The following is a 24,481-nucleotide window of genomic DNA, read 5'->3' as shown; positions in this document are numbered from 1 at the left end:
TTTACTGGTTTTGTTTTACTCAGTCAATGTACACATTTTTTACACATTATAAATAAACAATAAGAATTGTAAATAATAATGCAATCTCTTCATTGAACTATACTGCCTCCCTCAGCCCATTCCTTTAAAAGAGATTTTATAACATTTTACAAACTGGCAACACCAGAAATGCATGTATATAGGTTTCGAAGTAATGCAGTAAATCACTATAGAGTATATTGTACAATAGAAATTATAGATCTATAAATATCTTTTTAAAATAATAAAACATTGTGAAGCCAGCTGCACATGTCTGATAAAGGACTATTCAGCAAAATGTTCTACTCAAGTAATGGTCATCTATATCTTTTTTTAACTCCTGAGGTAATAACTTACAATTATACCTGTCAGTACAAAAGTTTTTCTAATACAACAGCACAAAAATAAATATTACAGATATAAAAAATAACTGAATGGACGGAATGAACAAAAAAATAAGCTACTACAAATAAAAGATATCACAGAAACAGCAATGATGATGAAGTTCACATGACAATTAAAGATGATGAAAATTTTCCTCATTACAGTGTCAACATCCCATAATAATAAACCACTCTGTCTGGTGTCAACAATTTGAAATAAAAAAAAAAAAAAGGAAAGAAAGCTTGCATTTGGTAAACTATAACCAATGTTTGGCACATCATCATTGAAAATGGGTTGTGTCCGGTGCTTTGGGTCAAACGTGGTTGGGGGGTTTTCATCCAAGCTGGTGTCTCATAATTTGGTAACTAATAAAGGCTGTGGTATGTACAGCCCAGACTGAGTAAGGAGTAGCTTAGTGGTGGAAGCAAGTTTCCAGTGTCACAATATTAGACACCAAATGGCCATAATTTCCATTCCATTCATGTCAATGAAAATTATTCTTTCCATCACATCCCAAATTAAATTCTCTCAAGAATTGCTAGATTACTCTTGCTATGAAGTCGATGCATTTCTTTGTGCGTTCTTGTTAATGCAATATCATTTGAATATATTTTTAACAGAAAGAACACTCAAAGATGAGGTCCAAAGATTTTTTAACAGAAAGAACACTCAAAGATGAGGTCCAAAGATTTGCCAGATTACTCTGGTAAAGATGTTATGACTAAAGACAGTCTACAATAGGGACTTCGACATTTGATGTTCTTCTACATGTATTTGACTTTTAAGTGCCCCATGAAATTTCACACAAAGATGCATATATCAACAATGAAAACAATCTGCATGCAGTCTAACAAACACAGGTCGGAGCCATGGCTAGTAATAATATTAGGCAAGTTGTCAACAAAAACAGCGTGGAGACTAAATTGTGCATAAAATCTCAAAACTTGCACCCCTTCAGTTCACACAAGCCGTCTAACAGAAACTGGAAATTTCTGTATTGTTATTAACCCTTACTTGTATCAAGGACTGCAGCATATGAAAACCAGTTTGAGTATTGTAATTTCTGAAAAGCTACTGCTTCTGTAATTTTAATGTCTCAATACCAATGCAGGTATAAAATGAATGTGTATTAAAGAGACACCATCCTCACTTTACTTCCATTTCAACACATGTCTCTAACAGAGATTTGCATGAATGATTAAAACTACATATTCTTGTTAGAACATCATCGTGTACATCTGATGTGTTTCTGGTGCTGCTAAGGTTTGTAGTAGTTCAAATATACTGCTCACCTTTTGCTTTCTAGGGATATACCAAATATATGTCATGGTGAACAATTTGTGCACATCTTAAATTTGAGCAACATGTAATCAACGAGACATGTAGTCCATCAAATAAAAAAATTGTAGTTGCTTTACTTAACATGTTTTTTTTAAATATCCAAGTATGAAATTATTATTATTTAAAGGTGGTATAGACATTAAAACCAGAAACACATTGGACATATGGACACTGATATTCTAAACAAGAAAATGTATTTAATATGTAATCTTAGTCATTAAGAAAGGTTATTTTAGACAGACAAGATGTAATATGAGAACACACTTTGACAGTATTCTCAACAAGACTGGTGTGATGATACTAAAACAGTCAAAATATATTCAGAGCTAATTAGTTGGCTTCTACATATCACAATATCTGGTGAAATACAAAGAAAAACTCTCTGCAATGTTATCTCGAGAATAGACTGGAAAATGCTGTTAGCTGGAGTGAAATGGTGGAGTCGTGTCACATGTAGCCGAAACACCCCACAATTCTGTCCTGGGTCTGCTCATACACCAGGATGACCTTCAACATGAAGATAGCCATGGCCCAAGACAGCAGTCACTGCAGCAAACTGTCCAAATCACTGGTGTTCCGTTTCCTGGAAAATAAAAAACATTTGTTTTAGATCAAGAGAAGTCTGGATTAGACGACTTCAAAGATAAATCACAGTTTATGTTTTTATTGGAATCTGATTGCCATAATATTCCCATATAAGAAAATCACACGATTCAATGTAGGTTTCCATAACATCAAGCTTTAAAAAAACCCAAAAAACATCTAGTCTGATATGCAGTGTTTAAGTAACATCTGATAGTAAGTATATTATTTACCAGCGTCAATTTCTGAACTAATTAGTTGTTTAGCACACTTTTAAAAAAATTGATATTCTGGGAGAATTTGACTAAGATCATGTAAAGAAATAAAAATATTAGGGATAAATTAATTATTTTAACACAACAGTACATGCAAGTAAAAATTTAGAGACAAAGTTTTGAGTTAGAAACATGTAGGAGAAATAGAATTAAAAATCAACAGACAAGAAAACAACATTTTCAAAATAAACTTATGCTGCGAGCTATCGGACCATTAATGATTAACCCAGTTGGCTAGTACTAAAGATTTCGGTCCAGGCATGTGAACACTTACTTTCTAGAACTCTTAGGCCTGTTTGCTGTTTTAGGGCGTCCAGGCTTTGACGATGATTTTGAAGTCTTTGGTCTCATGGCCTCGTCTGCTGTGTATGACAGATATACATGGGACAGGTCAACCTCGTGAAACTGAAAAAAACAAAGATAAAAAAAAAAAGCTTTATCACATGCAAATTACAGCCAAATCCTGCTGGGTTCTAACAGAGATACTGTTACATATTATGATACTTCACTTCAGAGACTACAAAGTCTTATTATTGTAGAAACAGATAAATAATCCAAAAGATAAAACTGATATCCTATGTCATTAACTAGTTATTCTCTATACAGTGAAACATCCGTAAACCGGAATTCCTTTAAAACCGGACATTTTCCAAGGTCCTTTTTAAAAAATCAGTACAGAAAATAACCTCTCTAAACCAGATACCTCTTAATACCAGACATTTTACTTGGCCCCTAGGGTGTCCGGTTTACAGGAATTTCACTGCATAACTACACTTATTTATTAACTAATTTTACACTCTGTAATAGGGACAGGAAATACATGACTACATATATATATATGTATATATATATATATATACTGATGGACAGAAACAAGGGATCACATGGTATCGGAAACCAAATTTAATTCTCTACTAGCAGAGCTTTAGATTGCACCAGAGCTAAGGTAATAAAAGGGTGTGCCCAAAATAAGCAAGCCCAAATTAAGTACAAACATGTTAACCTCAAAATATTTCACTTTAAAATCAATAAAATGTTAAGATGCAATTGGATTAAAATAACTTGAAATGCATTTCTGTACAACTCTTTACCAGCTATTATTAACATTACTGCACTAAAAGGATGCTGATGTGCTCAGAACAGACAAAGAACCTGCTGTGTCCAAATTAGTGAGATATAAAGCCCTGACTAGCTATTTATGCCCGACTGATTACAGAGATGTAATGTGGTATTGACTATCATTAACATGGATAACTTCCTCATATTGTGGATGATGGTTTTGATTAAGTCACACTTTGATGTTATTATTCTGTGTGTTCCCCTATTTCTTTCCATCCGTATACATACATTTACTTTTACATATGCTACAACTAACAAAAAATGTGTACATACAAAACAATAAATTTTCTTTTACAAAAGTAACTATTGAATATATTATAGTGAAAACTCTCAAGACCAGACCCTCTGTAAACCGGAACTCCCTCAAAACCGGATATTTTACAGAGTCCCTTTTAAAAACCACTACAGAATTTAACCTCTCTAAACCAGATCCCTCTTAATACCAGACATTTTTATTGGTCCCTAGGGTGTCCAGTTTCGAGGGCTTTGACAGTATAATTATTATACTTGTGGTTAGGTCTTACAGTATAATTATTATACTTGTGGTTAGGTCTTACAGTATTTTTTCTTTGTAGGGATGCGTATGTAGAATTGCTGAATTATGCTGGTTAAGAATAAACCTACCTTTTCTTTTTCTTTCTCAGGTTGTGGTGTTTGTTTTCTCATGTTGTTTCCAGTGTAGGCCACACACCGAAGCTGCCACTCCCCAATGTCATCATTCCAGTGGACATGCTGTTCTATCATTTCCTAAGAAAATAACAATTAAATAACGTTTTAAAGAAAAACAAACTCAACTCTCATTAATTAACCTACCTTCTAATTTAAATGCACTTCTACCTATTGTTCAAGACTGTTTCAGAATCATTCAATTGAGGCAGGCTCTGTAATTATACTAAACAACCAAAACATAAAAACCCACTAATATTTTTAAGATATATTTTTTCATGATAAAACTAATTTGGTAAACAGATTGTCAAAATGGGCCTAAAAAATACCGAAACTTACATTTTCACTTAAAATTGAGACAAAAACAAAAAGTAGATCGGCCATTAGTCTCTGTCAAAGCTATTTGTTACATTATTATTTCCGGCCAGTCACACGTACAAAATGAGGGAATGCACTGTATGTGGGATACAGTGTGATGGTATCTCGCCTGCAGTAGGCAGAAGTTTAAAGAAGATTTTCTTTCCTGTAAGAGTGTAATACTTTTCTGGTACTCTGGAGGAATGAAGCTGTTTATCAGGACCATCTGGAGTATCCTGGTACTCAGTTAAACAAGAGTTCGTATAAGAGTGTATAAGTATCTGGTACTCAGTTAAACAAGTTTGTATAAGAGTGTAAAAGTAACCTGGTACTCAGTTAAACAAGAGTTCGTATAAGAGTGTACAAGTATCTGGTACTCAGTTAAACAAGAGTTTGTATAAGAGTGTAAAAGTATCTGGTACTCAGTTAAACAAGAGTTCGTATAAGAGTGTAAAAGTAACCTGGTACTCAGTTAAACAAGAGTTCGTATAAGAGTGTAAAAGTATCTGGTACTCAGTTAAACAAGAGTTCGGATAAGAGTGTATAAGTATCTGGTACTCAGTTAAACAAGTTTGTATAAGAGTGTAAAAGTAACCTGGTACTCAGTTAAACAAGAGTTCGTATAAGAGTGTATAAGTATCTGGTACTCAGTTAAACAAGAGTTTGTATAAGAGTGTAAAAGTAACCTGGTACTCAGTTAAACAAGAGTTCGTATAAGAGTGTAAAAGTAACCTGGTACTGTTAAACAAGAGTTCGTATAAGAGTGTATAAGTATCTGGTACTCAGTTAAACAAGAGTTCGTATAAGAGTGTAAAAGTATCTGGTACTCAGTTAAACAAGAGTTTGTATAAGAGTGTAAAAGTAACCTGGTACTCAGTTAAACAAGAGTTCGTATAAGAGTGTAAAAGTATCTGGTACTCAGTTAAACAAGAGTTCGTATAAGAGTGTAAAAGTAACCTGGTACTCGGTTAAACAAGAGTTCGTATAAGAGTGTATAAGTATCTGGTACTCGGTTAAACAAGAGTTCGTATAAGAGTGTAAAAGTAACCTGGTACTCAGTTAAACAAGAGTTCGTATAAGAGTGTATAAGTATCTGGTACTCAGTTAAACAAGAGTTCGTATAAGAGTGTAAAAGTATCTGGTACTCAGTTAAACAAGAGTTCGTATAAGAGTGTAAAAGTATCTGGTACTCAGTTAAACAAGAGTTCGTATAAGAGTGTAAAAGTAACCTGGTACTCAGTTAAACAAGAGTTCGTATAAGAGTGTATAAGTATCTGGTACTCAGTTAAACAAGAGTTCGTATAAGAGTGTAAAAGTATCTGGTACTCAGTTAAACAAGAGTTCGTATAAGAGTGTAAAAGTAACCTGGTACTCAGTTAAACAAGAGTTTGTATAAGAGTGTAAAAGTAACCTGGTACTCTGGAGGAATGAAGCTGTCTATGAGGACCATCTGGAGTTTCAGTTCTCGGCTCAGCTGTCGGACGTTCTCCAGCAATCCTTCCATCTCTCGTTGGTGCTCCTGCTGCAAATCTGCTATCTGGAACACACAGATATATTTATGTATGAAACAATATTTTAAAATGTCCACATTCAACAACATTCAAGTGTCAAAATGGTTTTGCAAATCTGGCACCAGTGACTATGATGGTAATTACTGGGGTTTTTTTTAAAGTTGCCTAAAAATATTAGTTTAAAAAAAAAGAAAAAAAAAGTCAACTCACTTATAATTTATTCAAATCATAAAATTCAAGCTGAAAATGTCCTATCATCACTCAATCTCCCCTCCATACTTGCCTGAAAAGTATTAGGTGAGCAGCAAATTCATTATCTTGCCATATAAAATTAATTTTATTAATTTTATTTGAAACTTCACGTGTCTACTCCCCTGTACTCATTTCAGAAGAATGATCTTCAGCTCTTCTTGAATTTTCTCATGGCGAAGATTATTAATTAGTTTATAAAAATGTTAAATGATATCCCTGATATTTGCATAAGTTAATATCAAAATGCTACATCCCATAATATACGTAGTTTGTGGGACGTAACACCAGGGCCTGTACTTATAAGACTTTTAGAGTCCAGATCAATCTCTAATGACGTCACACCCATACAATTTGTATGGCGTTGTCATGATGTTACTGTCTCAGACTCTATTAGAGTCTTGAGTCTAGACTCTAATCGTTTTATAAGCACCAGGTCATGACTACATCATACGATTGGCATTACAACCTTACTAGAATCTCAATCAAATGGGTTCACTGAAATAAATTAAAATCAATTATGGGTAAAATAAATATGATATTAAACTTGCAACCATTTTGTATCATGTACCCTTAGCAGTAAAGCTGATGACAAATAAAAACTGTGTCACTCAGAACATAAACATAATCTATATGAAATGCAAGCTTGTTAAATATCCTATAATTATGGTACAACACTGCAATTAAAGCAGATAGAAATTTCTGAATATAAAATTGGTAATTCTACCTCTGATGTGGCCTGCATCAGCATAGTGTAGACTTTCTTCAACTTCTTCGTTTTGCCATTAATTTCTTCTTGCAGGCTGGAGTACTTCTCTTCAATATCAAGACGCTCTTGCTAAAATAAAAAACCCACCACAGAAATTCAATATTGAACTTTTATTAGGTAACAACAAAAACTACACAAAGTTGGATGTATCATTGGTACTGGTAGTTCTTTTACAATTAAGATTGGTTTTACAAAACTTGTTATGTCCAGCCTAGGGAAAATGGAGATAAGGACATAAACTCATGGTTTGAAACAATCTCAAGTGCAAAATCCAACAATGGACTAAATCCTCATACATGGTTGATATGAAACAGTAATATATACATCAAGTTATAACTGCAATCCATCAAGAAGACTGCTGATATTTATTGCTATATTTTAATACAGTTCATATTTGGTTTTAAATGTCTATAAAAAAGCTGGTTGTAGTATCATTTCATCAGGAATATATCATTTCATATTAATGCAAGTTTAGATAGATATTTTGTGATCCTGAATTATAAAAGTTATCATTAAACAAACACAGCAACAAGCCATTATTTCTGTTTGTGTATAATAATAGTTTAGTTCCGAATGGATGAGAGAAAAAGAATCCATCAGATGCAATCATATGGAATAAAATAAAAGGTGCATTTTGCTCAGTATCACATCACAATTTTCTACACCATTCTGTAATGTTATATAGTCGTTACCAATCAATTTTCAAACTGCTAGCAAATGTTGCTAACTATAATTTTTAAAACAAGATATTCCATGCCTTGGTGGTGGTAATTTCCACCCTGTGACTCAGGTGTCCTTTTTTTTTTTTATCTCACATGGCCATATGTGATGGATTTGTATAATCTAGCCCTTTGTTTAAATACAACATTATAGTAACAACTTTACCTCTTTTTCCTGCAGAGCCTTCCTCAACTCATCTTCTTTCTTTTTACGTTCTTCCAACTCCCTGGCACTCTCCTCCAGAAGTTTTTCTTGCTCCTCAGCCTTTTCTAGAAGATTTTCTCCACCCACTATGATCTTCTTTTCTATCATCATCAGCTTCTGAGTCAGTACATCCTGTTCCTCTCTGAACAAATTAAAAAACTTATTTAAAAAAAAAAAAAAGCTGATTTAATTGAATGCTTAAAGTCAGGAATGTAATGATACCCATATAAAAATATAAACTGAAATGAGCTTTTAAAAAGCTGAGAACTCTTAACTCAATTCAATTAAAGATAATCAACCTTTTCAGATAAAAAATTTTATTTTATGTATAAAAAAAAAGCTGAAATTAAAACAAAGATGATTTTTGTTTTTATTACAAGTTAAACAGTTAAAAAATGTTTGTAAAAAATAAAATTGAGATGAAATAATAGACTAAATAGTCCATAAAAACAATACTGACTGATATTTTTTCAATTCAGTTTCCTTCTTTTCCAGGTCTATTTTGACCTTATCTCTTTCTTCTTCTGCCATGTCTTTCTTCGATTCCAGTAAGCGCCGATCAGCATCAATCTTTGCCTGAATTTCCGAAATTTTCTCTTTCGACAGCTTCTTGTGAACTGTCATAAGAATATCACTCTGAGTAATAGTTGCTTTTTTAACTTATCAATTAATTTAATCCTAAAACACTTTCATAATGATTTCCAAGGACCATTTCAGACATCAATTCAAGCTTTCTTTTAAAAATGAAATGAAAAAGATTTGAAATGTTCCATCAAGATGAAATCTTAAAATATGTCATCAACATAAATTTAGACTATGAACTGAAAGTATGAATGTTAGACTAAGACAGTGTTCCCTGTGAAAGCAAGATTCTGACCTCAAATGAACAGTAATAGTTAACTGAAAGTTAAATTAACACTTGTTATAATAATATAAATGTGTATCCTGTAAACAGAAGACAAAACAAATACACGTATACCACAAAAATAAGCCTCAGTGAATTTAGAACACTAATAGTTGCATTAATACATATACTTGCAGTGGATGATTTAAATTAGTCACCAATATGGATCAGTTGTGTTATAAAATTAAAACTAAAACAACCAATTTTAAGAGAAAAGAAAAAAAACCCCACAACTTAAATTATTAAGCAACATAATAGCCCAATAAGCCAAGCGGTGGTCAACTTTTAAAACTGACCTTCATCCTGTGAGAAGCAAAATCTGAAGACCTGTCTAGCAGTGAAACTGGACTTACAGGTTAAGGAGTGCACAGAGTTTAATGTGTGTGGTGAAGCAAGAACGACATGCATGTGTGAATGCTGAACTGGCTAGGCATGCACACACACACATATACACACCTATCCTGGTCAAGCAAGCAATTGTCAACCACATCACAAGCAAATCCATCCTGACCAACCAAGCAATTGTCAACCACATCACAAGCAAATCTATCCTCACCAACTAAGCAATTGTCAACCACCTCACAAGCAAATCTATCCTGACCAACCAAGCGATTGTCAACCACATCACAAGCAAATCTATCCTCACCAACCAAGCAATTGTCAACCACATCACAAGCAAATCTATCCTCACCAACTAAGCAGCTGTCACTCATATCACAAGCAAATCTATCGTCACTGACCAAGCAATTGTCAAGCATACCAAAGCAGGGCTTGAAATTGACCAGCAACAGGCAGTAAATGTCGCTCAAGATGCACAATATAATTCATGGTAGTCAGTTTCTTAAGTAGATTTTGCTTTCCATCTTATTTTTGACAATATTCTAAATATATCCAGATTTTCAAAAGTGATAATAAACATCATAAGCTTTTATCCACGTTTATCTCAAGCCTTTCACATTGTTATTAAAAAGGTTAACCTTACATTATGAATCTCAAAAGGAGACTCATTTCTTGAACATATTATAATTAAAATTTAAAAAGCAGTGACTGCCCAATCCAAAAAATTAATTTCGAGCCTTGCACATATCTTGATCAACCAAGCAACCATCAAGCATACAATACTTACTCTGATCAGTCAACCCAACTAGTAATTCAATTGCGACCATGATGTCACACACACAAGAAAATCCTTCCTGACCTGGGGCCCATTATTTTGGAGCAATCTTAGCACTACGATATCGCAAAAACGTCAGGCTATGGCATGTGTTGAAATGACATCATGGCCTACAATGGTTTTACAATATCATAGCACGAAGATCGCTTGAACAATCTGTAGTCAGGGTTTTTGCTTATAAATAGTTGGACTAAAACTGAGACTCGAGACTTCAAATATATGTTATTTTCATGAGTGAGACTTTATTAAGACTCGAGTTTAGTTTTTTAAGCATGGTTAAAGTCAGAGTTTGTTTTATTTAATAACATCACACGAGTACACTGATTTATTAATCTTTGGTTACGGAGTGTCAAACATTTGGTAATTCTGACACATAGTTTCAGAGGAAACCTGTTATATTTTTCCATCAGTAGCAAGTAGAGATATTTTATATGCATTGTCCACATGGAAAGGACAGCACAGCCGTGCAGCCTTTGATATACCAGTCATGGGCCACTGGCTGAGTATAAGCACGGAGTCAGGTGACTAGAGACAGTTGAGTCCTATGTACTAGACTATCATTACAACCAGTCAACACAACACGACTGACTGTTGTGACTTTAATTCAAGCATGCAAGCCAATCTTGACATGGCATGACTAGCCTCGGTGGCGTCGTGTTTAAGCCATCGGACGTAAGGCTAGTAGGTACAGGGTTCGCAGCCCACTACCGGCTCCCACCCAGAGCGAGTTTTAACGACTCAATGGGTAGGTGTAAGGCCACCACACCCTTTTCTCTCTCACTAACAACTAACTCACTGTCCTGGACAGACAGCTGAGATGTGTGCCCAGGACAGCGTGCTTGAACCTTAATTGGATATAAGCACGAAAATAAAATGAAATGAAATGACATGGCATGAGTTATCAGCTACACAAGCAAGCCTGTCGTGACCGGACACGAGGATGCTAACATAACCACAAGCAAACCTATCATTGGCACACCACACTATACACAAACCAGTAGCTATAGTCAGTCCCAGTCTCCAGAACTGTTTGACTTTCTCACAATAAATGTAGTTAGCTTGATTTATGCAAAAATACCTTTCAAATATGAACAGGTACAATTTTTTTCTGTGTGTGAATTAATATTTATATTAATAATTAAAGAATTAGTAGAAAATATACATCCCCCTCCTCAGTAATTTTTCATGCCGTTGCAAACATGCGTTGTGATAATAGATATACCATAAAATAATTACTACTTACAAGATTATAGTTTATTAATTCTTCATTCAAGGTGGTGAAAAATTGCTAATTTAGAAGATATGTGTTTTACTGCACCCCACCACCAAAATACTACTATTTTCACTTGGTGTTTTGAACATGATAAAATAATATAATAATCTATTATAATGTCATCATATATAAACAGAACGAATGTGAGACTTTAGTGGAGGCTGGGCTAGACTATAACAATCAGCCATATCACACACAACATACTCTGACCAAACTAGCCACATAGTCAGCAAACAGTATGCATGTGTCAGTATCATAATTATGCTGTATCATGTTTTAATACTACGTTCTTGGCCAATATTTTGTATTAATTCATAAGTCAAGAGCTTAGAATGATAAAAATTAAAATAAAACAGCAGAAAAACATCCACAAAAATTGTGTCTAGACTGTAAGAGCGAAGGAGAAAGAAGGAAACGGCAGTCACGTGACTAGATGTGGACACCCTAGATACAGTTGAAGATTATAACCAGCTTGGGATGTTGGGATCAGTCCAAGGATGTTGGTAGGGAATAATCTACCATACATTTTGGGCCCGGTGAACAGTCAAATTCCCCTAACATAAATTCCAAATCCAATACCAAACTTTTCCTGAATGTTTTTTATTTGAAACATTATTTTTCCCAATTGACCAATAAGGGACCCTTAAAAATTGTCTAGATTATCCCCCTGGTTGGGGTTCAGCACTTGGCTATGTCAGGTTAACATATGAAAGTACATTACTTGGTGTGTCACATTATGTAAAAGTGGCTATAAAGGTTTATGTTATTATAATTGCAAACTCTATTCTTACTGGATGTTGCTCAAAAACGTAGTTACTCTTCAATAAACCTCAGAAAATTACGTCATTAAATCAAATGGTCCCCATGTCATTAAAAAAAAAAAAAAGCTGAATGGAAAGGACGTTAGAAACTGATTAATGTGTATTTTTAACTTAATAAGTTGTGCTGTTTGTAATTATAAGAATTGTTTGTCATTTATGTTAAATTTATCGATATACAAGTCATAAATTCAGCATAAAATGGCTTCGCTATGCTATGCAATTTTATACAATTTGTGACTGTTATTCATTGATAACTTCACACAAAAATGACAAACAATTTTTAAATGACTGAATCCCACTGGAGGCCAATACTAAGCAATTTATTTGTACACCTACACCAAATAAAAATCTTATAACCAACTGATGCATTTAAAAATAATAATACATTGCTTACCACTGTCATCTCCTAAATGAAGCAAAAACAAAAATACATGAGAAGTTACATTCTAAAATCATCATACCCTAAAAAAATGAATGTTTAATATGTATATAGATGGATCTAAAGATAAATGACTCAACAGCTGACATATTTTATAGACAATGAGGTGCGGTGAAACTCATAAGGCAGTCATTGCCAAATGGTCACTGCCAAATGGTTTATAATTTTACAACCTAGTTGTAAGCTTGTGTTACATATCTGCTATTTGGATGAATTGTGTGTCTTATGAATGGAATTATCAAAGTATTCGAAGAAGAGGTCATGTTAGGAATTAGTTGGAATTTCATCATCGATCATTGGTTATAATCGGTTTGTACCAACTGATAAACTGATAATCAGTTACAAAGTATATGAACATAAGAAGGAATTTAATACAAGGACCTGTTGTGGAAATGTTTAAAAAGCAGAAATCTGTTTTGTAACTAACGGAAAACAATCGTGTCTGCAAACCTTTCAGTTTGCTCAAAGAACATACAAGTGTGTTTGTAAATGTGTAACTGAGAACGATATAATGTATGAAACAACTAGATAACATACTTGTTAACATAGTGTTTAGGTAGACACTCCAACATGTAATCAGTGTTTATGCAGACACTTCAACATGTAATCAGTTTAGGTCGACACTTCAACATGTAATCACTGTTTAGGTCGACACTTCAACATGTTATCACAGTGTTTAGGTAGACACTCCAACATGTTATCACAGTATTTAGGTAGACACTCCATGTAATCACTGTTTAGGTAGATACACCAACATGTTATCAGTGTTTAGGAAGATACTCTAACATGTTAACAGTGTTTAGGTAGACACTTCAACATATTAACAGTGTTTAGGAAAATACTCCAACATGTTATCAGTGTTTAAGTAGATATCTGAACATGTTATTCTGCCTACCTTTCTTCCTGCGACGTCGTATCACACCACCATGGCCATCGTCCTCTTCCTCTGATTCACTCTCTTCCTCACTTCCACCCTCGTCATCAGTAACTCCTAGTCATCAAATAGAAACAATTAACACCTCTAGATGATTTACCAAATAGCAAAACACCATACATTAGAAAACAAATCATCGCTTAATTAAAACAAAAGATTCATCTTGTGAACTAAAATTCTCGAAAAACACAAATAATTCTAAAACTTGCAGCAGTAAATTACAAATTTTTAGACGCCAAGAAAATTAAATTGTCAGATGAGATTACTGTCCAACTAAGCCACACAAACTAAATTGTTAATCCCATGTTAGTATGGACATGTATGCAAGAAATTTCTCGAGTTGCAGTTTATAGTTATAGACTCCCAGTGCTCACCCTCTTCAAGCTGCCGACGTAATTCCTCAATTTCTTTCTGAAACTGTCGAAGCAAAGCATCTTTGGGATCTTCATTTATCTTTGCTTTGTTCTTAATATTTTTGGCTCTATTAGCATATCGCAATGTGCTGATGCTCTCATCATAGTTGTAGTCAGCTGGGCCAATATTGGCCACCTGTAAAACAATTATAGTTATTATACTGATGCTGATACTGTTTTTATTCACCTGTTTTTAATGCTGAACTCCTGGTTTTATGTTTAGTTTGCTCCTGAGGATGTCAGCATTTAGCTGACGAAACATTGAGCTTTTTAACTTGAGATTTTTAATTGTGGTTTTTAGACAGAGACTTTATTTTATCAAAGAAATAAGGGAATACATCAAATTGTAGACCAAATTTAATTCACTACTAGCGTAGTAATGGCTGTATTTCATACCAAGTTGTAATGTGAGATTGAATGTCTGTAGTGTTGACTGTGCTGCCTATGTTTCATGGAGGTGGGTTTTTTCAAATACGACTTTTATATTAACAAATGATGTGTCAAAACTATATTTTCATAAATTACAGTGGAAATATGATTTTTCATCAAATACAATATGATTTCTGCAGATGTATATATTTCATGGCTATGTATACAATAAAAAAATTATTTACCATAAAAGCTCAAAATTAGATAAAAATGGCTTGTTATAATTATAATAATTTAATTTTTATTGCTGATTTTTTTTCTTCTAAATACTATTTTTATTTAATTTAGTTTTCTCCTTCATTGCACTTTACTATCATTACATTGTAAAAACATCATAATGAGTCTAAATAAACATACAACAGATAAAAAGTTTTGATAATTTAATGTGACATTTAATTAATAAAATATAGTGTAGCTTACATCTGCCAGTTTTTCTCTGAGATGTGACTAGTAATATAGAAAACAGTACCAACAGACACAAGTAAGTTACCATGACAGTTTTGGAGTTTCCCCCAAGCGAGTCTTGAAGCAGTCGGGTAAGCTTGGAGTTTCTGTATGGAATGTGACTACTCTTCCCATCCACCAGGGCCGATATCACATTACCGAGAGTCGACAAGGACAAGTTTATCTTCGTGGCTTCTTTCAGTCTTTGACCCGTGGCTCCAGTCTTTGTCTGACGTTCAGAACCCTGGAAACATTCAAACAGAATAAACATATGTATTAAATTACCACATGCATTTATCCCCTAGTCAGTGCACCACGACTGGTATATCAAAGGCCGTAGTATGTGCTATGGTTCATATAAAAGATTCCTTGCTGCTAATTGAAAAGAGTAGCCCATGAAGTGGCGACAGCGGGTTTCCTCTCAATATCTGTGTGGTCCTTAACCATGTCTGACGCTATATAATTGTAAACAGAATGTGTTGACTGCTTCGTTAAATAAAACATTTCCTTCCTTCCTTTATCCCTAAGTCAAGTATAACTTTCATAAATGGCTGTGTATAAGGCCTGCTTTCCATTAACATTTCTGCCTGTGAGTTTATTGATACAATGTATTTACATAGTACATTTTCCATATGCATGAAATCAAGCAATTTTTCCCCAGAAACTCATGATAAAATGTGCACGAAATCGTGTCTAATGCACACATGCTATTTTTTCCTATATTTAATATGATTTATATATGCTTATAAAATGTTCATAAATTCAGATCAAGATGCTTGTTGCATTTAGTGTTGTGCCACATTATTAACAAATTACTTTGTATTTACATCAAACAAACAAAAAAGCAGACAAAATTAATAATAAGATTTTACAACACATGTTTATTAGTCGTATAACAATAAGCAAAGCAACACTATCATAAACAGACAGTTATTTTTTTAATTCAAAGATGAAGGGGTTTTATTAGTTGGCCATTTTTAAAAAAAAACCCAGTCAAGCAAAATCATTATGACTATTATCATACTTTCTAAATAGCATATCATTATTTGTCAAATTTAACTGTTATTTGTTTCGTGTCTTTTCAAAGATCTTATTCCAAAGTGTTACAAATCTCTATTATTAATTAGGTTTTAAGATAAGACATGTTTTATTTAATGACGCACTCAACACATTTTATTTACAGTTATGTGGTTAAGGACCACGCAGATATTGAGAGAGGAAACCTGCTGTCGCCACTTCATGGGCTACTCTTTCCGATTAGCAGAAAGGGATCTTTTATATGCACCATCCCACAGATAGGATAGTACATACCACAGCCTTTGATATACCAGTCATGGTGCACTGGCTGGAACGAGAAATAGCCCAAGGGGGATCGATCCCACACTGACTGCGCATCGAGCGAACGCTGTACCACTGGGTTACGTCCCGCCCCTAATTAGGTTTTAAGTAACACTCCTAAGAAAGATGAATATTTTATTAACAGCACTGTAAAGAACAGTAAGAATAAAATACCGCTAAATCAACGAGATGAAGTTTTCCAACTCGGACGTGATGCTCCCCGTCCGCTCCCTTTTCACTGCACTCGATAGTAACTGTGTAGATTGCATGGGAACGTGAACTGTGACTGTTCATGTTAGTCGCACCAACAACTCCTGCAAATTAAACACCTTTGTTATAGTCAAATAACAAATGTCATCAATACTGACAATAAATCAAACCATGGAAATAGTAATTAAATAATCTAGCAATTTGTGATGTCAAGTCAGAAATATAGTACTGTATTCTGGTTTACAGAATGAGAATTTGACAATTTAGCATCTTATTACTAAATCAGACAACTTGTAAAAGTGACACTAAGGTCAATGATAAACAATTCCCACACCATCATTTTGGCTACATACACTTCGTACAAAATAAATATGGCATATGCGATGATAATTTTTATGTTATATTTGGTGAATGTTTTTGTTGTTTTTTTCTGTTGTCTTTTTAAACTTAGACTTAATTTTTGTGTACAATTATGAAAAATAAAACATCAAAATGTAAATAGTGTTGTCTGCTCAATATGGAATTCAAGATGAAGGTAAGTAGACCTTTTTTTTAATGTGGTAAAGCATAAATGTTTGTTTTAAATTTAGTTTTCGAATGTCATTTTGATCTCCTTACAATAACAATAAATCGCAATTCTTTTTCCAGAATGTTGCAAACTTTGATGCAAAATTCCTATAGAAATTTCTTGTTTGAAGATTACTAATGCATCTACCTGTGTCGGAAAAAAATATTATAATTTTTAATATTGTACCATTTACTGAAAATGGATATGAAGCGAAATTAAAGTTAGATATTTTATTTTTATTTTGTAGAAACAAAAACGATGGTGCAGAAACTGTCGTCAACCTTTAGTTGTTATTCTAAGAAATGGATATGGTGGTTATAATACTAATATAACATTCAATTAAGGTTCATAAATATTCATTGACCAATATTTAAATGATACAAAAATGGGTTCATATTTTTTAAAAGTAAAAAGCTCATAAATGTGATACAATAACCAATTTTATATTTGCAGTATACAAAGAAAATTTCAGTGTTTGTCTTTACTTACTGTTTTTGTTCATAAGAGTCATGATCCTAGTCATATAGTCTCTATTATTGTTCATCTTTACTTACTGTTTTTGTTCCCAAGAGTCATGATTCTGTCCATATCATCTGCATTATTCACCACAAAAGCCGACAAATCTTTGACATAAACTCCCACATCAGGCCTTTCTTTAACCTATAAAGTAACAAAATAAAATATTACTATTCAACTTTCCAATACTCTGGAATTAGTATATGGTATTGAACAATTTAAAAAAGAACTGTTATACATAAACAAAACAGAAACAGTATTTTAAAGGTTAACTTCATAATAAATTAAATAGAACGATTAAAAAAAGAAATGTTTTGACAACTTGTAAGTAAATACCAGATTGCATTTCCAAGAAAGGCTATTTCAATTTCATAAAAATTATCGAAATCCTGAATTAAAATAGCTTTTTGGCTAGAAGGAAAAAGCAGAATGGCTTAATTCTCTTGAATTAATTTTACTTTATTAGTTACATAGCATCATCGATTTATTATTAAGAATGAATTTTACAGTCATGCGCCAAGTATTATTTGGTCAGAACTACAGCACTTATGTTTGCATCTCTTTACATGGTTACACCTATATTATAATAAGTCTGCCCTAGATGAAGGCTGCCCCCCTACCTACCCACCTGAGTTATAGTCTCAAACCAAAATTGCCAACTATTGTATAAAAATTAAGACTCAAATGAAATGACTAAGAATGACTAGCCATCTTTTTTTTGGAAACAAATTCAGAGTGCTTAGCATGGGTATTTTGTAAAGACACCATGCAGCGCATAGCTCAAGTAGAAATAACACTTGCTATTATTTAGCACAAAAAGTATCCAGTCAATTAAATTTAGATTGGCAATTTGCATACATCAAAGTCACCCATAATATTATGACGTTAATTTTTAAGTAATATGGTTTATGATTTGAATGATAATGTTTTGGTTCCCTTATGTGTGAAACAACTGAAAAGGTTCCAACACATGAAGGTAAACACAATACACCATACCTCAAGTCTCTGGGTTGGTTCAAAGACAAGAAGGTCAGCGCCCTCAATAGTTTAAGAAGTAGCAGGCTACAACAGTGATGATAGCAGGGGGCAAAGCAGGGGGTCTGGGGGCCCTCCCCGAGAAACATTTGAAATTTCGATGTGAACTAATCGCGTTTCAAGACAAATAAACAACTATTTTGGCACCTTGTTTGGATCCCTTTTGTAGGAGACTTTATTAAAGAAGAGAAAGCACTTTTTTTTTTTACCATCAACGAAAAGTAGGCGGCGGCAAAAGCTGTTTCAGGCGGCGATTTGCCACCGGAGACCGGGTACTTTTGAGGGCTCTGGAAGGTAAACACAATACGCCATACCTCAAGTCTCTGGGTTGGTTCAAAGACAAGAAGGTAAACACAATACGCCATACCTCAAGTCTCTCACAATACACCGTACCTCAAGTCTCTCACAATACACCGTACCTCAAGTCTCTGGGTCTGGTCTTTTCCAAGCAGATCTCGTACTTCTTCATTGTAAATCTCCAAATAGGAAACTCGAACAAGAAACCTACAAAATGTAACGGTGAAGTAAAACAAATATCATATAAATTCTAGATATATGCGAAAACAAAACAGGTTTTTTAAAATATATATCTATTCCAATTCTTGAAAGCTATGTCATTTAGTGAAAAACAGTGAGAAAGTAGACTCAATAATCATGGGTAAACAGATTCATAATAATTGAAATAGTATCAGATATATTAGACATAAGGAAAACAATAATTGGGAACAAACCTAATGTCCCCCTCTGCCTTGGCAATGTGACCAAATATATGAGCAAATGAGTTTGGAATGATGCCCCTCATTTCAGGAAATGCACGAACCCCTTCCATTGTAAACGTCTTCCCAGTTCCTGTCTGACCATATGCAAATATAGTGCCTGAAAAAAAAAAAATTAGCGTGACACAATAACATTGTATATAATAATATTCTGGTCTCATCTAAGAATTCTCTGAATTACAATCGTCTGTTGGGAGTTAAACACAGGACTTTGGATTTCAAGAAAACAACCATTTCTGGTACCATGTCTGTAAAATCACGGAACCAAAATTCTATTTCCCATGATTATTATATTAAGTATGAAAAACAAAATGAAAAAAAAACCAGTACGACTATTTAACAAAAATAATATATATATATATAATTATTTTTTAAAACAGTTTCCGATGGGTTCCCATGATCACAAGGCACGGAATCGAAAAAGTGTTTTTCGTGAAATTTAAAATCCTATGGCCTGCAAACATATTTGTTCCATGTAGATTAATAATGATTAATGTTTCCATTTCAGGATGGGCTTATAAAACTTTTATAGTCTAGACTCGAGACTAATAGGTTCTGAGACACTAATGTCATGATAACATCATACAAATTGTATGCATGTGACGTCACTTGAGAATGAGTCTGGACTCTAAAAGTATTATAAGCACAGGCACAGGTGCTTAATTCAGTAAACTCTCACAACTTTGCAATCTCGCAGTACAACAAAAAATAGCCATAACATTGTTACAATGGCCACGAAGGTATGGACCATCTCATTAACCATGGAGATGGGTGCTTACCATTGAATCCCTCGAGGACACAGTCAACAACAGGCCTGGCCACTTCATTGTACACATCCAACTGCTTACAGTTCGGACCAAAAACAATATCGAAGGTGAAGGTTTTCGGTGGTTCACCGTGATTGGAGGCGAGATTCTTAACAGTAATGGAACCACGCATTTCATCCACCTGATAAAGAAATATAACATACATTTTTTATTGCATCATTCAATAACAATGCTTATCAGTGTGTTTATTTCTTCTACATATGATAATATATGATGAAACATTAAGAAATGTACTTCGGTCTCACTACACAGATCACTTCCGGGTGAGAGTTCATTCATCACGGTCCACTATAGTTCCTAATTGTGACACATGTTATGGTTCACATATTCACTTCTAGGAAATGGTGAAGAATTAAAACAATATGTATGTTTAATGGTAAGCCTTCTGGCTGTATTTTGCCCATGTTATTTTGTAATATTGTGCATCGACCTTTTGGGACATGGGTATATAGCGCACGTGACAGCCGGAGTGAATCGATTAATGAACCACCTGTTCGGACCGGTACTACAGCCAGATGCGGTCATATAGCAAAAAACTGAGACGGAAATGTTCTCAATTTTGCAGTGAAAATAAATGCTTATATAATGTATGTTCGCAATGGTGTATGTTGTTGGTGCCAACGAGAACCCGTTCTATGGGCAATCTTCACTTGAAGTTGGGCAGTTTAACATGGGTTTCAATGGCAGATGACATCTGTGTAGTGAGACCTTCGCCTATTTTTGTCAAACTTCTCTCAGTTCTCCTGGGAAGAGATAACTCACTTATTCTACATCAAGATAGGGCCTGCTAATGAAATGTCAGTTTCATACATTTTTATATTAATTTTTTAAGTGGTTAAGTAGAAACATTTTATTTTATTTTATAATAAAACAATTTACTTACATGTTTGTAAAAACATTATTAGGATTATAACTAGAATCAAACGACACCATGCAGTCATCAGAAATTAGAAACGGGCACTATCTGATTTTTGTAATTGTTAAAATGTAAAAAAAGTAGTGTAACTTACATTAACAACTTGTTTACAGTTTGTATTGACTTCCTTTTCATTCATTGGACGACATCTGACCACCACCCTGACATTGTCAGTCTCTCGCATACTCTGACTCTCCTGTTAACACAAAACAAAAACCTGGTTACCTCAGGGCTCGAACATAACAATTTGTTACTTACGACAATTTTGAAATTCCTTCACCATCATTTTGGCTTTGTACACAATAAATATTTATAACCAGGCTTTTAGCCAGAAAATTATTTGAGGGTTGAAAATAAATACAGCTACTGCATACTTGTTGTGGATTCCTTGTTGTTCTGTGCAGGTTAACCAATTAAATTACATTTTGAAAGGTTAATCTTCTGAGATGGAAAAAGATACAATTTAATTCAGTACAGAAATTTTCACTAGTCCACCAGACAAGTACATTTAGAAATCTACTTGTCTGTCAATATTTTCATTTGTCCAAATAAGTGGTTTGTATTATTCAATTGCAAGGATGATGTTTTTGATTGCTCAAAATGAAACTGCATTGACCTGTCCCAGACCTGGAATATATTGAAATAATTGTTTTAGTGGTGCCTGTCAAAATTACCTACATTGCTCAGGTCTATTAATATAAAACCATTTCCGGGCAAAAGCCAAGGCATTCTAGCACCAGTTCCAAAATAAATAAGCAGGTGCATGCTACATAATACAGGGCACAATATTTCATGCGAACCGCCATTCTGTTCGCGTGTCGGTTACGCAAAATTAAATTTACGCGAACCGCAAATCGGTTACGTCGTGACCTGTAGACATTCAGAAATTAAAACTTGCAGACTTCATGATTACAGTAAGTTTATTCATGCAGACATACTACTAGTATTCCGACAAATGTTTTAGACTGATTTTTAGATACTTGATGCGTGGCAAACCAGTAGACAACGGTTTTAAAGAAATGTGCACGGACCGCTAAGGCGCCTAAATTATCTGCTGCTAGTCTATCTCTTAAAGAAATATATGTAGACACAATATTGGATTGCCTATAATTTTACAAAGGTTCAAAACGGTTTTAACGTAAACAAAAATGCAAAAATGTAACATCGCATAATGAGCTTCAGAATCGAATAAACATTTGGAATGTCACTGTAGTATAGAAGTACCAGCGATAAAGTGAAAGTAGCATCGCCACCACAAAATATCAGTGTCAGATTGTGATCTTTCTTCTTTATGTTATTATAAGATTTATTTTTATTAATCTAATCATGCACCAATGAGTAGCCTGTTTTATAGTTCAGAGGAACTGGACATTTGTTGTTTGGGTTTTTGGTGGGGGGGGGGGGTTTAATCTGCTGTATACTAAATTTTATATATCTGTGACAAATGGTAGCCTTTATTTGTTATTTATGGAAGAAAATTATTAGTCTAATCATGCACCAGGGAATGGGCAGTTTTTCTCCAAATGTATCTATTTTGTTTCAGTACTGGGCTGATATTTAGTCCTTTTACAATAGTATTATCTTCCGCAAGCTGTAAAGAGGTACTAGAATACGGTGGCCCGATGCCCGAGGACAGTGGTTTTTAGATTCGTGCAACTAAAAATTACTTTTTGCGATCCCAATGGCAAGTGGTGAATAATAATAATAATAATAATAATAATAATAATAAAATCTACAACGCTACGATCGTACGAAAACAAAAGAAACATCTACAAGTCACTTCTTTCTATTTGCAAGCATTAAGGAAACTGTTTTATTTTGTATTTTGTTTTAACTTTATGTTTGAGCTAAAAATTATGTATTTAAAATATAATTTCAACGTAACTTTGAGGTAACCGATCAGGTAATCCACAGGTTATGCAAATATAAATCACGTAACCGAACAATTGGTTACCTAGGTAAAAACCATATGAACCGACTTCTGGTTACCTCAGATTACGAAATATTGTCCCCTGATAATATGGTCAACAAATGTCTTTAAATATGCATTTTAAAATGTATTACATCGAAATGCTTCAACACTAAACTAGTGCATCGCCCACATTAAGTGAATATATATCTTTCTATGTTCATTTCGGACTACTTCAACACAGAAATATTTTGTGTCGGACAACATAACACGCTAATCTTAAGTTGGTAACTGTCAAAAGCTTAACAAATGACACATTTGCACCAGACAGTGTCCGTGACCAGACAGTTATTTCCAGGCTTGTTGTCCATTGGATAACTATTGAGGTACATTTTGCTTGTCCAAACAGATTTTCAGTTGTCAAGAAAAATGGTTGTGTGCTTATTTGGAACACTGAATTTATGAATAACAGAAAAACGCATGATTGGATATATTATATGCTGTAACTGCTTGATTCACAACACTTGGAAGCTGGCGTTAATTTTGCAGATCAGCGTCTAAAACATTGTTGTGGTTGCTGGTGATAAGAATATATATAAATCGAGGAGTACTTTGTGACATCAGAGTTGTGCATAGTGACAGTTCACAGTAAGCTTTTTTGATACGAAAATTATTATTTTACATAATTAAATGTAAGTTATACAATCGTTCTCAACTATTTTCCATCTGTCTTGTGTATCCAATTTATAATTTTTTTTATTTAATTTCTGGGGGAACAAAATCCAAAACGTAACAAATGCCAATTTACACTTCAGATATGAAATATTAAAACTAAAACAATAAACTTACAGGCATGATTGTGATAAAGGTTTTTTTTAAACAGAATTTGTTATTTTAACGAGCTAAATTTAATCATCGCTGCAAACTGAAATCAACATAAATATCGACATGACAAATATTTATCAACAGTAAAGGTCAGAATTTTAAAAAACATTTCATTGGATAAAAATTGATAAAGGGAAATAACTCCAGAATATGCGTTCAATTGAGATTGTACTATACCAAATAAAATCTAATACGTGACAAAATTAAATACTTAAAAACACTCCATCAACCAAAATATGACCCTTAACTATGAACACTCCAACCTATCCCCCAAAGTATTAACAGAAGAAAGTGGAAACTTTCATGGCTAATTTTCGACACAACCTGATGTTTTTACAACACCTCCAGAATTCATTGCGATTCTGCGTTACGGCCCGGTATACTGACGTTGAATTAACATACCCATACCACCTTTTGTAGTAAATTGGCAAACACTTTGTAATCACCCAAGTGATTTTGCCTATGGTGCTTGTAA

At 33.8% G+C, this 24,481-nt stretch overlaps 1 protein-coding gene across 2 annotated transcripts; it reads right to left on the bottom strand.

Moving 5' to 3' along the window:
* Positions 1–24,089, bottom strand: LOC121376417 (kinesin-like protein KIF3A). Of its 2 annotated transcripts, XM_041504278.1 has the most exons (18): positions 23,971–24,089; positions 21,307–21,408; positions 20,249–20,417; positions 19,425–19,569; positions 19,113–19,197; positions 17,697–17,802; positions 16,539–16,678; positions 15,073–15,270; positions 14,115–14,289; positions 13,702–13,797; positions 12,762–12,773; positions 8,656–8,812; positions 8,157–8,337; positions 7,230–7,340; positions 6,154–6,279; positions 4,344–4,466; positions 2,875–3,005; positions 1–2,326 (listed from the first exon to the last, which is right to left on the bottom strand). In XM_041504278.1, the coding sequence occupies exons 1-18, from the start codon at positions 23,974–23,976 to the stop codon at positions 2,287–2,289; spliced, it is 2,103 nt and encodes a 700-aa protein (XP_041360212.1). In that variant the 5' UTR covers positions 23,977–24,089; the 3' UTR covers positions 1–2,286. The 2 variants fall into 2 exon arrangements, with proteins under 2 accessions (XP_041360212.1, XP_041360213.1); XM_041504279.1 differs by lacking the exon at positions 12,762–12,773.
* Between the last annotated feature and the right edge of the window lie 392 nt (positions 24,090–24,481).

This window comes from Gigantopelta aegis, chromosome 6, assembly GCF_016097555.1.
Source record: "Gigantopelta aegis isolate Gae_Host chromosome 6, Gae_host_genome, whole genome shotgun sequence".
Classification (NCBI taxonomy): Eukaryota; Metazoa; Mollusca; class Gastropoda; order Neomphalida; family Peltospiridae; genus Gigantopelta; species Gigantopelta aegis.
The sequence above is the reverse complement of the archived record's forward strand: the minus strand, read 5'-3'. Positions and strand labels throughout refer to the sequence as shown.